Genomic DNA, 15103 nt, shown 5'->3' with positions numbered 1-15103 from the left:
AATTCGCAGAACAAACGCAAATGATATCCAGCCACAACTTCGAAACTCGCCTGGCGTAGGCAATAGCAAACACCTCCAATGTGATTTTGCACAGGACAGTTATGCAGTTACCTTCTATCGTCCCGTACTTCATTGAGACACTGGGTTTAATTTTATACAAGACGTATGTATGTTAACACTTAACACACTATCATTTCAAATACTAGTTTCGACACTTTTATTCCTGTGTCCCATCACTCTCCAGTGTAAGCCATTCATTACAGGTACCTCATATTAGATATACCCTTTTACCTTTCTGGTGGGTACTCTGCAGCGCAGTTCTGTTTTGTCTTACAGGCCTAATCCTCCTTCGTCTGAAAGTTAAACACGAATATCTACCTATCGCTGCCATACAATACTGTCACCAAACTGGTGCGCTGCTGTTGATTTTATTAGCCTTCGGAATTAGTTATTTACAGATTACGAGAAAATTTGGTTTAGCAGGAATGGTGTGGTCCTAAAATATGACCCATTCGGAAATACGGGGCTAACCTAATGTTGGAATAAACACAAACCAGCCATTAGTAATAGCTGAACTGGCTTACAATTGACAGAGTTGAGTGTTATCACATCATACTTTGTCGAATGTTAAAATGAGAAAGCAAAATTGTGAACTTATTCAATTGAGCTGTAACTATTCAAACAAAAACCTTGAGGTTTGCCGATGGTATTGTAAGTCAGTCACAGATAGCAAAGGGCTCGGAAAAGCAGCTGAACGGAATGGACAATGTCTTGAAAGAAATAAGATGAACATCAACAAAAGCAAAACAAAGATAATGCAGTGTTGTCGAATTAAATCAGACGACGCTGAGGCAATCAGATTAGGAAACGAGACACTTGAAGTAGTAGATGAATTTTGCTATTTGGGCAGCTACATAACTGTAATGGCCGAAGTAGAGAGGATATAAAATGCAGACTGGCAATGGCAAGAAAAGTGCTCCTGAAGAAAATAAATTTGTTAACATCGAATATAGATTCAAGTGTCACAACGTATTGTCTTGAAAATATTCGTATGGAGTGCAGCAAAAGTATCGAAGTGAAACTTGGACAATGTACAGTTTAGACAGGAAGAGGACGGAAGCTTTTGAAATATGGTGCTACAGGAGAATGCTGAAGGTTACATGGGTAGATCACATAACTAATGAGGAGGTGCTATACAGAATTGTGGAGAAAAGAAATTTATGGCGCAACCTAACTGGACGAAGGGATCGGTTGGTAGGACACATCCTGAGACGTTAAGAGGTCACCAGTTTAGTATTGCAATGAAGTGTGAGTCTGTGCGGAGGAAACCAAGAGATGAATACAGTAAGCAGATTTAGAAGGATATAGTTATTTGGAGACGAAGAAGCTCGTCCAGGATAGAGTGTCATGGAGAGCTGCATCAGATCAGACTTGGGTCTGAAGACCACAACAGAAACAACAACAACACACTCTTCCTACCGCTACATTGCATGGTGAGTTCAATTTGACGAAGTGCTTATAGACAACTGGTTAATTCGGCTGACATTGCAAATTTGTGATTACTTCTTCGAAATCAAAGTCTAACAGGAATACATGTTAAAGCCTTCGTCACAGATTCTCAAGTGTTGATGCACTGCTTTCCAATTCTGAAATATGATGAAATTTCCGAAAACAGGTTTATGTGTAAACACTGAATTTTTACCGTAAGGAAACTAAATTTCAGTGACAGCATGCGAAACTTTCAGTTGTCACACACTTGTATCACATTTGTGACATCGTTGTATATACAGGCCACCATTAATTATGAGGTTATCAGAATGCTCTATCTGTCACTACAGTTCCAAAACGTTTTCACGTTACGACGCTCGTGTGATAGACGACAAAAATATTGACATTATTATTCATGTGAACAGTATTCGCAAAGCTCCGTAAAAGAATCAGAGCGCAAAATGTTTGCGATTTAAACTAGAATCACTAGCAAACTGAGTGTGTTTCCGAACGAACAGTGCTTGGTTTGTTTTATTTTCATTTCTAATTTCGACACTGCTGCACCATACAAGTATTGCAGAATACAATAAACGCCTATGGGGTAGTTACACGTAAACATTTAAAAATCTCTAGCAAAAATTTCTGCAACTATAAACTTTCATAATATAGAATTCAATTTATATTCGATGCTGACAGCAATTAGCTTCAAGGAAAGGAAAAAATCAACACCACGCAGAACGAAAAAGTGTTTTCACATATTGTTTAATTATTTATCCAATTATTACACTGACAATAGGAGGAATAACTCAATTATCACATACTTTTGACGAATAGCAAAGACGCTAACAGAAACAAAAGAGGGGCGCATTTGTATAACCTATATTTCATGACTGTGCGACAGAAAGTACTTGTCTTTTCGCAATTATGTCAGCTAAGAATTTTAGAATTTAAGATTCCGACGCTTATTCTGCAGCAGAATCCATTAACACTGCCATTATCGTCGAATCCGGATCGTGCTCCACGCAGTACTGTTTGTCCCGACGATGAAAGCCGGAGAGATATTTCTAATAGCAGATCCGAGCGGAATGAAGCCGATTTCAGGACGGAGAAACTTTAAGCACTTGGGAATATCGCCGGCACGTTATCCCATGTTTACATTTGGGCCACTTGCTTTCTCTCTCTCTCTCCCTCCCTTCCTCTTCCGCTTTGCCGACCTCTGCCACTGCCGGAGCCGCTTCGTTTAATGGCTCTAAAATCACGAGCAGCCAGCAAAGCACAGAGAGCCCGTCTGCGCGTCGTGGGGAGATAATCGGTTTGCGTCACGAAGTTCTCCGCAGGTGGCGGCACAAAGAAATCCATTTGCGTGCCAAGTGGGCACTGCTAACCCACTGCAGAGCGGCCTGTTCTTCCCGGGAAGGAGCAGGCAATATTCTTTCTGCTTCTCTCTTTGATCCCACCTGCTGTCGAGCTATTCATCGCCCCGACGCGTCTCTGAAAGGAGTTTTGCTTTCCCTGCGACGGCAGTAACCAGGTGTTTCTGCGTTTTACATAAAGCTTAAGCTTCATTTGAATGAATCCGGGTTCGCAGCGGCTGTATCTGCGTGCGCTTTATGGCCACTGAAACAGCTTTGAATAATTTTGCAGACTTTAGGTATCTAATCGCGCGATGTTTCCGCTCGGATACCTCGCATTATGTTGTTCGCCGTGGAGTATCGCGCGTTCGTGGGATGATGAAGTGAGTTACTCAACTTCTTACCCGCATTTACTGCGCATTTGCACGCTCTTAACACATTAATATGCTTTCAGAGGCTTGATGAAATTAGATAAGTAATAAAATTTCATTTCTGTTTTACACAGCGCATGCCACATCTCCTTAGAAACAAATAAACAATATAAAATTATAAACAGCCGACCAGTTGCAATGGATAAAGAATTCTTTACCTAGGTTTCGACAAATATAAATTTGTCTTCTTCAGAAGGTGGCAATTTTACATTAGTAAGGACTAATGTACCATCGCCGTTTTTACAAATGTCGGCATAGATCCATTTGTCAAAAATGAAATATAGCCCTAGAATTAGGGTTTGTCACGTAAATATAAAGTCGGTTGTGAGCTCTGCAAGATCCATGTACTAATTTATATTTACGTGACAAACCCTAATTCTAGGGCTATATTTCATTTTTGACAAATGGATCTATGCCGACATTTGTAAAAACTGCGATGGTACATTAGTTCTTACTAATGTAAAATTTCCACCTTCTGAAGAAGACAAATTTATATTTGTCGAAACCTAGGTAAAGAATTCTTTATCCATTGCAACTGGTCGGCTGTTTATAATTTTATTACGTGGAACCGTTGCTGTTGTGCAGCTATGTTTAAAATACTGAAATAAACAATACATCAGGTTCGATTCCGTGGGAATAATTATGCCCCACGACTGTGATTTAATCCAGAACAGAAAGAGGGCCAGCATTTGTCGTAATATTATCTGTATGTTATTGCAGATCCAATTTTCAGCTAACAGTGTATACCAGCAGTACTTGTCATGTAGAGTCAGCATAGTTATAACGAGGCACATGTCAGAGTAATATTGTGATATGTGTCGTTATACCTACGCTGAGTCTACATGACTACCTATAACACACTGATGATAGCTGCGCTCTTTGCTGAAATCTAGATCTACAATAAACTACAAATTTCAAGATTTTAAACATGGCTGAAACAGCAACTATTGAAATTCTTCACGGTAAATGATAACAGCCAAACAGTTGCTGGATAAAGATTTATTAAAATCCTTGACCAGGGTTTCGGTATATCTAAATGTACCTTCATCAGAAGTAAAATACACTAAAATCACATCTTGCAGTGGAGATACGTAAAACAATTGAGCCAAAGGCGTCGGCAGTAGTTAAAACATCTACATTTATACAACATAATTATGGACAGAGGGTCGATGCGAACACAGCATAGCACCATTAATTCGCCTATGAACTAGCGTGAAGAGGGTGTAAATGGCATATTACTATAAACATAACTAGGCCTACTTTGGGTCTTCGGGTCGACATCAAAATGCCAGGTCTTGTAGGCGATGACATCTCGGTCGGCAAAAGATTCCAGTCCAGGAAGAGAGGCGTTTTCACAACGAACGATGGCGGGAGTAAAAACTAACCTTCTTCACGCTAGTTCACAGGCGAAGTAATGATGTAATGATGCTATGCTGTGTTCGCATCGACCCTCTGTCCACAATTATGTTGTATAAATGGAGATGTTTTAACTACTGACGACGCCTTTGGCACAATTGTTTTACGTATCTCCACTGCAGGATGTGATTTTAGTGTATTTTACTTCTGATGAAGGTATATTTACATATACCGAAACCGTGGTCAAGGATTTTAATAAATCTTTATCCTGCAACTGTTTGGCTGTTATCATTTACCGTGAATAACTTACAAATTATATTACGACCTATGCTGACCTTCTTTCTGTCCTCAAATAAATAATTACTGATTCTTCTATCTGCGTTAATACATTGAAGTATGACTGTAATGATAATCTAAATGTCTGTAGATCGAATCCTACACTTAGCATTCATTGATGATGCACTTTTTAATTAGAGTGAGACGAAGGCATGGGCTTTACTCGTTTCGTTTCATTTAAATCTGGGCGACTAATATCGAATTATTCCGTTCTTAACAATCATGCAGACATCAAACTCTGTTTAAAGAACAGCACTGAAATATCCAAAAGTGCTTGTATCTTGACTGACAGACTTTTAGGCGCGACTTCGCTCACCTAGGGCTGCGTCACATACACTGACGAAAAAAAAAATCCCGGATTTAAATGAAACGAGTAAAGGTCATGTCTCCGTCTCACTCTAATAAAAATTGCATCATCAATGAATTCTAAGCGTAGGATTCGATCTAGAGAAATTTGGATTATCATTACAGTCATTCTTCAATGCATTAACGCAGATAGAAGAATCAGTAATTGAAATGATAATTAAATAGACACGCTAGCTGCAAGCAGGCGTTGATACAATTAATTGGGGACATGTTGAAAATGTGTGCCCCGACCGGGACTCGAACCCGGGATCTCCTACTCGTACGGGACTTGGTAGATTAATCTGCCACGAGTAATGAGTATGATGGGCAACATCTATTAGGCGCACTACGAGTGTAGTGTTGTGGACATGTTGGGAATGTGGATCTCACGGGGAGCGTGCAAGGGATAAGTCCCTGCAGACGCACTATCCTCTGTTCCCGCGGTGGCTCAGATGGATAGAGCGTCTGCCATGTAAGCAGGAAATCCCGGGTTCGAGTCCCGGTCGGGGCACACATTTTCAACATGTCCCCAATGAATTGTATCAACGCCTGCTTGCAGCTAGGGTGTCTATTTAATTATCATTTCATTTCTAGCAAAGCTGCATGGTCATCCACGGTAACTGTTCTTTCGGGAACAGATACTACCGTCATATATAGTTAAGAATCAGTAATTCTTTATTTGAGGACAGAAACAAAGAAAAGAGCGAGGTCATCCACGTGGGTACTAAAAGAAATCCGATAAATTTTGGGTGTACGATAAATCACACAAATCTAAGGGCTGTCAAGTCGACTAAATACCTAGGAATTACAATTACGAGCAACTTAAACTGGAAAGACTACGTAGATGATATCGTGGGGAAGGCGAAACAAAGACTGCACTTTGTTGGCAGAACACTTAGAAGATGCGGCAAACCCACTAAAGAGACAGCCTACATCACACTTGTCCGTCCTCTGCTGAAATATTGCTGCGCAGTGTGGGAACCTTACCAGGTAGGATTGACGGGGGACATCGAAAAAGTGAAAAGAAGGGCAGCCCGTTTCGTGTTATCGCGCAATAGCGGCGAGAGTGTCACTATTATGATACGCGAGTTGGGGTGGCAGTCACTGAAACAAAGGCGGTTTTCTTGGCGGCGATATCTTTTTACGAAATTTCAGTCACCATCTTTCTCTTCCGAATGCGAAAATATTTTGTTGACACCCACCTACGTAGGGAGAAATGATCATCATAATATAATAAGAGAAATCAGAGCTCGAACGGAAATATTTAGGTGTTCCTTTTTCCCACGCGCGATTCGAGAGTGGAATGGTAGAGTAGTAGTATGAAAATGGTATGATGTGGGATCTGAGTGGGGTACTGTCAAGTGGGGAGTGCATCAGGGATCAGTATTGGGGCCGCTCCAGTTCCTTATTTATATAATTAAATGATATACCCTCTAGTATTATGGGTAACTCTAAAATATCTCTGTTTGCTGATGACACTAGCTTGGTAGTAAAAAATGTTGTGTGCAACATTGACTCGGTTTCAAATAGTGCAGTACATGACCTCAGTTCATGGCTTGTAGAAAATAAACTAACGTTAAATCACAGTAAGACTCAGTTTTTACAGTTTCTAACACACAATTCAACAAAACCTGACATTTTAATCTCACAAAACTGGAATATGATTAGTGAAACTGAACAGTTAAAATTTCTAGGTGTTCAGATAGATAGTAAGCTGTCGTGGTAAACCCACGTTCTCGATCTTGTTCAAAGACTTAATACTGCCATTATTACGATTCGAACGGTATCAAAAGTGAGTGATAGTTCGACAAGTAAATTAGTCTACTTTCCTTATTTTCATTCACTTATGTCATATGGTAATATGTTTTGGGGTAACTCTTCCCATTGTAGAAGGATATTTTTGGCTCAGGAACGGGTGGTTCGGGCAATAAGTGGTGTGAGTTTACGAACCTCTTGTCGACCTCTGTTCACGAGTCTAAGTGTTTTGACATTGGTCTATTCCTTATTGTCGTTTCTTGTTACCAATATTAGTTTATTCCCAAGAGTAAGCAGCTTTCTTTCGGTTAATACTCGGCAGAAATCAAACCTACATTTGGATCGGACTTCCTTAACTCTTGTGCAAAAAGGTGTGCAGTATACTGCTGCATCCATTTTCAATAAGCTGCCACTCGAATTCAAAATCTTAGCACTAATCTACCCGCTTTCAAATCGAAACTGAAGAGGTTCCTCATGGGTCACTCCTTCTATTCTGTCGAGGAGTTCCTTGGAAAATTAAGCTGATTCTTATTGTATTGCTGATTGCTGATAACGTTTACTTAAACTTATGGACATACTTTCTTTCAGGTTCATGAACATTTATTTTTATGTGTTATTACTTTTATGTTGTAAGTTCATGTACTGACACGTTCCGTGACCTTGGAGATTTGCTCCTCAATTTGGTCCTACGGAACGTGACGAGTAAATAAAAAAATAAATAAAATAGATGAAGATGAAGAAGTTGTGCGACATAAACGGTAGTTGGTATGCGTGTTTCTAAATTGTCTATACAAATTTCCCGCCAGTCGCATAATAAGGTTTGCTCTAAGTACGCGCTGAAAGGGTCGTGAGCGTTAGTTACCTTTGATAATGGACGTGTTGAGCTGATGTTAGTCCAGATGCCTGGTGATAAAGACGCCATTATCAATACGCCAGTAAGTTTGAACGAGATCGTGTAATAGGCCTACGAGAACCTGGATGTTCCTTCTGCGATACTAAACAAAGACTCTGTAGGAATGTAGCCACTGTACATGATTTCTGGCACCGGTGGTCACGAGAGGATAGGTCGCAAGAAGACCGATCTTTGGCCGGCCACGTGGCACTATCGAGAGGTAGGAGCATCGCGTTCGCCGTACCGTCTCTGGCGCACCGTACTCCATCTGCGGCAGCTATTTGAGCAGCAGCTGGAACCACAATGATGCAACGAACTGTTACAACTCACTTCAAGGGCAGCTCCCTGTAGCTTGCATTCCACCGACCCCAAACCGTCGCCAAGTGAGAGGTCATTGGAGGGCAGGGTTGCCGTGTATTGGCTGTGCGTTAATGGGTAGAAGGCCAGTTGCGGGCCTGCAACCAACGAGTGTTTTCCCACAGGATAACGCCCGTCCACAAACTGCTGTTGTAACCTAGTATGCTCTATAAAGTTTCGATATGTTGACTTAGTCTGCTCGATTACTGGATCTGTCTCCAGTCGAACTCATATCGGATCTTATCGGACAACTCCAGCGTCATCCACAAACCTTTCCGTGTGTTGAGCTACCAAGTGCAACAGGCACGGGATTCCATCCCACAAACCGACATCCCTAACTTGTATGACGCAATGCATGCACATCTGCATACTTGCATTCAACATTCTGGCGATTACACCTGTTATTATTTCACATTTATCTGCGCACTTAAATAGTTGCGTGTCACCTTGACAAATATATTCCCGAAATTGTATTAGTCTGCATTAATAATGTTTTGGTTTTGAAATTTTTTTCGATCGGTGTTTATTTCTGGCGTCTCCTCCTCCTCACCTACATCCACATCATACCCCGCAAGCCACCTAATGGTGTGTGGCGGAGAGTGCTTTCGGTACCACTATCTGATCGCTCCAATCCTGTTTCACTCGCAAATAGTGCGTGGGAAGAATGATTGTCGGTAAGTCTCTGTATTGGCTGTAATTTCTCGAATTTTCTCTTCGTGGTGAACACGCGAGATGTATGTCGGGGGAAATAATATGTTATCTGACTCCCCTTGAAAAGTACTGTCCCGAAATTTCAATAATAAGTCTCTGCGGGAAGCACACCGCCTCTCTTGTAACGTCTGCCAGTGGAATGTCTTTAGCATCTCCGTAACGCTCTCTCGCCAGCTAAACGATCCCGTGACGAACGCGCCGCTCTTCGTTGGACCTTCTCTATCTCCTCCATCAGTCCTAGCTGATAGGGATCCCAGATAGATGAACGATACTCAAGAACCGGATGAACAAGTGCCTTATAAGCCACTTCCTTAAGATTATTCCGATGAATCTCAGTCTTGTGTCTGCGTTTCCCACTATCTGTTTTATATGGTCATTTCACTTAAGGTCGCTGTCAGTTACGCATAGGTATTTTACGGCAGACTCTGTCTCCAGCAGTTTTTCATCAATAGTGTAGCTGTACAGTAGTGGATTTCTTTTCCTACGTATGCGCAAAACGTTATACTTGTTTACGTTCAGGGTCAACTGCCACAGTCTGCACCATTCATCAATTCTCTGCAGGTCCTTCTGCAAATTCTTACTATCTTCTGGCCTTTCTAATTTGGTATAAACAACTCCATCATCTGGGAATAGACTTAAAGAGCATCCGACGCCTTCTACTAGATCATTTATATACACTATAAACAGCAGAGATCCAATCACACTTCCCTGTGGTATCTCGGATATTACCTTTACATCTGTCGATTTAGTTCCGTTAAGAGCGACATGTATAGTCCTGTCTGCAAGAAAGTCTTGAATCCAATCACAAGTCTGCTTCGATACTCCGTCAGTTATTTTTTTCAGTAAACGGCAATGCGGGACGGTGTCGAATGGCTTACTGAAATCAAGGAACACGGCATCAAGACGGAGCTCGACCCCGTCGAAGGAGGAGAGTGTTTGGTGTCCTGGAGGAGCACTCTTCGGACCGCATTTTGGCTCCGGGGTACCCAGAGGCCGCTGGCATGGGCCTCGATTGGCCGCCATATTCTCTGGATTTGAACACAAGCGACTCCTCTTTGTGGGGCTATATTAAAGACGAGGTGTACAGCAATAACCCCAAAACCACTGCTGAGCTGAAAACAGCCATTCAGGAGGTCATCGAGAGCATCGATCTTCCTACACTTCAGCGGGTCATGCAGAATTTAGCTATCCGTCTGCATGACGTCATCGCCAATGATTGCAGGCATATAGAACATGTCATATCCTAAATTTCAATATCTGCAGTACCGTTTACATGCTGAATAAAGTGGGTGCACGTCGTAGTTTGCAACTAATTTACTTTTTTTTCAAGTAGTTCAGTAATTGTCACCCAATACCTCATGTTTGCCTCATTACGTCCTCTTCTATCTGTACTGTGTACCTTTTAAACCCATAGCAAGCTACTCTCTCTGTGATTCGTAAGTGAACGAGTCAGAGCCCCTCCATTATAATCCGAGTGTCGTGCTAAAGGTGCCAATACGTCTCATGAGGAAAACGTAGCAATTTCCTCGAATAAAACAGTATAGTGGCAGTTGTACATCAAGCGTTAAATAGTTTGTTAAGCCGAGCAGCTAACGTATCGCAGCTGTATTAAGCCATATAAACAGTTAACGGCTAAGTACTGTAAGCCAGAGCAATGAGTACTTCGAGTTTTGCCACTGAGTAGAGTAGACGCGTAGAGCCTGCCTCACATACTGTGCTGTCAGAAAAATGACCACTTTTGCTGATGTACGTTACACCAATTTAGACGCGGCACATGATTTGCGTAATGCTTTCTGCTGTAAGAGCGAACAATAAAGTTTAGTTATAGTTACAAGTAGGCCTAGTGATTCCGTAGTTTGTCTAGACCCGATGTAGAAAACTAATATCATTCTCCACCCACTGCGTGACTTTCGCCGCTGTCGCAGATGGCAGGATACTCTCGGTTTTAGGATAAGATTCCTGTGAACTCTGTAAGCATTAAATTATTTTAAAAAACTAAATAATGTACTGGAGAACTGATTAATGGAAAATAAATTCCTTTTTCCCAAATTTTCTCAGGCAGCCAATGTTTGCCTGATATGCATCGACATAATTAAATAATTAAAGATATTTTTTTGAACTGTTGGCTTACTTGAATGACGCAGTGCGATGAGAACACGAGATGACGTTCAGTCCTCTGTTGCAGGTGTCTGAAACCGGGAGCAGCGTGGAGGATGGCAAGAGCGGCTCGCACGTCCACCCAGAGCTCATCACCAGGTGAGTCCAGTGGCCCCGTGCCCACCCCCTCGTGTTCGTCTGCACTGCAGCGTACACGACACTTCTGCTCGTTTTACGCGCTAACAGCCATGCTCTCACCAACCTTTTAATACTGACAAGTTTCTCTTTGTTAAGATGTCGTGGTAAACATTGTACTTAGGTAGCAATTCTGTTGTAAACATTACCTGAGTATGGTTGGTGGTCAGAAGAACATTTTAATGCTATCAAGACCATTAAGATTTACGGTAAATAATTATAGATGATTGTGTCTCCCTCATCCAAGCTTGTCAGGTCTTACCAAAAGTCTACAAATCGAACATGAAGATGACCATTCAGTGATGTGAAATGAGCTACGTTATACATTAATGGACAGAATTGGTTACTACATGAAATTTCTGTGTAGTATAACAGTTATACCTAAAGCTAAACTGCTCACGTAACTCATTACAGCAATTACTTTTAGATTACTTTTAATGCTGAGCAGTTAAACGGAATGGACAGTGCCTTGAAAGGAGGATATAAGATGAACATCAATAGAAGCAAAACGAGGATAACGGAATGTAGTCGAATAAAGTCTGGTGATGCTGAGGGAATTAGATTAGCTAATAAGGCACTTGAAGTAGTAAAGGAGTTTTGCTACTTGGGGAGCAAAATAACTGCTGATGGTCGATGTAGAGAGGATATAAAATGTACACTGGCAATGGCAAAGAAAGCGTTTCTGAAGAAGAGAAACTTCCTAACATCGAGTATAGATTTAAGTGCCAGGAAGTCGTTTCTGAAAGTATTTGTATGGAGTGTAGCCATGTATGGAAGTGAAGCATGGACGATAAATAGTTTGGACAAAAAGAGAATAGAAGCTTTCGAAAGGTGGTGCTACAGAACAATGCTGAAGATTAGATGGGTAAATCTCATAAGCAATGAGGAGGTATTGAATAGAATTGGGGAGAAGAGGAGCTTGTGGCACAACTTGACTAGAAGAAGGGATCGGTTGGTAGGACATGCTCTGAGACATCAAGGCATCACCAATTTAGTATTGGAGGGCAGCGTGGAGGGTAAAAGTCGCAGAGGGAGACCAAGAGATGAATACACTAAGCAGATTCAGAAGGATGTTGCAGTAAGTACTGGGACATGAAGAAACTTGCACGGGATAGAGTAGCATGGAGAGCTGCATCAAACCAGTCTCAGGACTGAAGACCACAACAACAACAAATTACGGTATTATGCATATTAACGGAAAATAGATATTTCGGAAAGAGCTGCTTTTCTTCGTTTTACACTACACAGTTGTTGCTTTTTTCTTACTACTTTCTATTAAATGTTTATGTAATTTTACTGATTTCAGACCACCTGTTTAATACGAGCATTAGTGCCAACAGGAATTTTCGGTCCCAACTACAAATATTGAGATGATATATAGCATTGTACTCGCTCACTTCGTTTGTGATCTGGGAACTTCCAGTTTCCTGTCTGATGTCTACCTGGAACCAGCTAAGGGCCAGAACACACAAAAGTCTATTCTTAACTCTAGACGAAGAGCTGCACTGCCACTTGAGCGTATCACAGAGTATCAGAAAGACATTATACGGTCGACTTGATGTCCATATTGTTATTGCACGCTTCTGTAAAACAAATGTCTTCATTACCTCAGCCTCATTTGACCACAAGACTATGTCATAGGACAGTATCGAGTGAAAGCGAAATTATGCAAAGCACGCTGCGACTCCACTGTGTAGATCACTGCAGTGAGAGACCGTCTTGGTTACCTTAATCTAAGTGATGGAGGTCAACTCGGTGTGTTACTCAGTTGCATTGCACAGGATTTTTGCACACAGAGACGTTAAATACGTGCCTGTTGATATCTACTTTTTTTTTGCCTATGAGTCATTTCTGCCTGGAAATGCATGGTGTGAGTTTTTACAAATATCACTGAAGAAAAAACTGCCACGAGCCACACTTTTTGAATGATTTATTTCGTCATAACTAGTTTCAGATCTGGGACCATCGTCAGACAGCAGAGAGGATTTCTTGTACAAATTTCATGTTTCTTTCTTTAGGAAGCATTTTTCTCTGTACAGTGCAGTGTAGGGGCATCATAATTGATACGGATCATGCTGGACGTAAGCGTGACTAAAGACATATCAGTGATAGTACAAGTCAGGCTGGAAACTAGCCGGCCGGAGTGACCGTGCGGTTCTGGGCGCTACAGTCTGGAACGGAGCGACCGCTACGGTCGCAGGTTCGAATCCTGCCTCGGGCATGGATGTGTGTGATGTCCTTAGGTTAGTTAGGTTTAAGTAGTTCTAAGTTCTAGGGGACTGATGACCTCAGAAGTTAAGTAGCATAGTGCTCAGAGCCATTTGAACCAAGCCATTTTTGCTGGAAACTAGTTATCGGGAAATAAATCGTTCATTGAAAGAACGTGTCTGGTTGCGGTTTTTTCTACAATGATACCTGGGCAGGCAGTCGCCGTGGAAAAAAAATAATAAGTTTTTATAATGTTAAGAGCTACGAATGGAACTTCTGAGGCATGGAGGAAGTGAAGTGATAAGATAACTACAGAAACGTTTTGGCAAAATAGGGACGGGTGAAGATACACCTACAGAATGGAATTTGCCATATATCTCCTCCATATTATAAAGTAAAGTTGACAAGTGCACCAAGTACAGAGGAATAAATGTTATCCCGGCTACAGCTTGGCTTTTTCCCAGTATTGTGAATAAAAACCAGAAAGGAATGTGTCAGCTTTAAGTTTTAGACTAGGACGGTCATGTTTTTATAACATTCACTGTATCAGAAAGTGTGGAAAAACCCAATAAATAATAGAAACTACGTGTACATGACCTATGCAGACCTGCAGCAAGCGTATGACAATATCCGTAGAATAAAATTACGGTAAGCAATGAGTAGGTCTAATCTGAGAGAAAAATGGATTAACCTCTTTTAAAAGTAATACAAGGACACAAATGCATTTTTTTCAACTGGAAACAGGGTTACCCGAAGTATTTTCTTTCACAAAGGTCAAAAACAAGATTATGGAATGTCATCTACTATTTTTCACATTTATTTCGAACAGGCGCTGAATGGCTGGTATAGGAAACGCTGACTCTCTTTTATTTGCGGATGGGCAGCTAATATTCTCTCAAGATGAAAAGTATATGGAATACATGCTGAAAGAGTTTAAAGAGGAGTATAGCAAATAATTATTGAGAATAAACCTGGACAAGATGGAGCGCAGGCGTGTGGGACAAGATTTGGTGAAGACTGATACAAAGGAAGGAGAAATAAAATCCTGCAGAAACTACAAATATTTTGGAACAATAATAGATAACTTCACTGCTTCTGACAAGGATATTAATCCCAGAATATCGATGGGGACGAGAGCTACTAAAGCTCTGCATGGAATACTATGGAATAATAAGACTCCGCAGGACACTGTGGTGGTTCTTTTTACGTATGTATTGTTGGTATTTGTTTGTTTTGTAAAGTTGGAGTTAGTATTATTCTGCCTGCTTCACAACTGGAAAATTATTTATGCCATGGACTTAGTTATGGTACTTCTCGTAGTTAGTTTGCCCGACAAGCTATTTTTGTGTCAAAAGACACCGGCGTATATAGCTCCAGATAACTGAGGTCATTCTATCAATATCTGTTAAGCGGAGATCGAAGAAATGTTTGATAAAACCCCTTGACATAGGTTTCGACGTATTTGAAAAGTCTTCTGTGAGTTCATTAGATACACTTGAGACGCACTTTCTAATCGGAGTCCGCGTGATATGTCGTGATTTTATTATTATGGAGGTGGATTTTATCTTAGTTTGTGCTAC

At 41.1% G+C, this 15103-nt stretch overlaps 1 protein-coding gene across 1 annotated transcript in view; it reads left to right on the top strand.

Moving 5' to 3' along the window:
* Positions 1-15103, top strand: part of LOC126253707 (neprilysin-4-like) — an 823274-nt gene that overhangs the window by 556516 nt on the left and 251655 nt on the right. Inside the window, exon 2 of the mRNA XM_049955239.1 lies at positions 11209-11279. Within this exon, the coding sequence (XP_049811196.1) occupies positions 11209-11279 (71 nt within the window). The remainder of the gene's footprint in view (positions 1-11208; positions 11280-15103) is intronic.

The sequence above is a fragment of the Schistocerca nitens genome, chromosome 4 (assembly GCF_023898315.1).
Source record: "Schistocerca nitens isolate TAMUIC-IGC-003100 chromosome 4, iqSchNite1.1, whole genome shotgun sequence".
Classification (NCBI taxonomy): domain Eukaryota; kingdom Metazoa; phylum Arthropoda; class Insecta; order Orthoptera; family Acrididae; genus Schistocerca; species Schistocerca nitens.
Note: the sequence above shows the minus strand (reverse complement) of the source record. Positions and strands in the feature narration are given on the sequence as shown.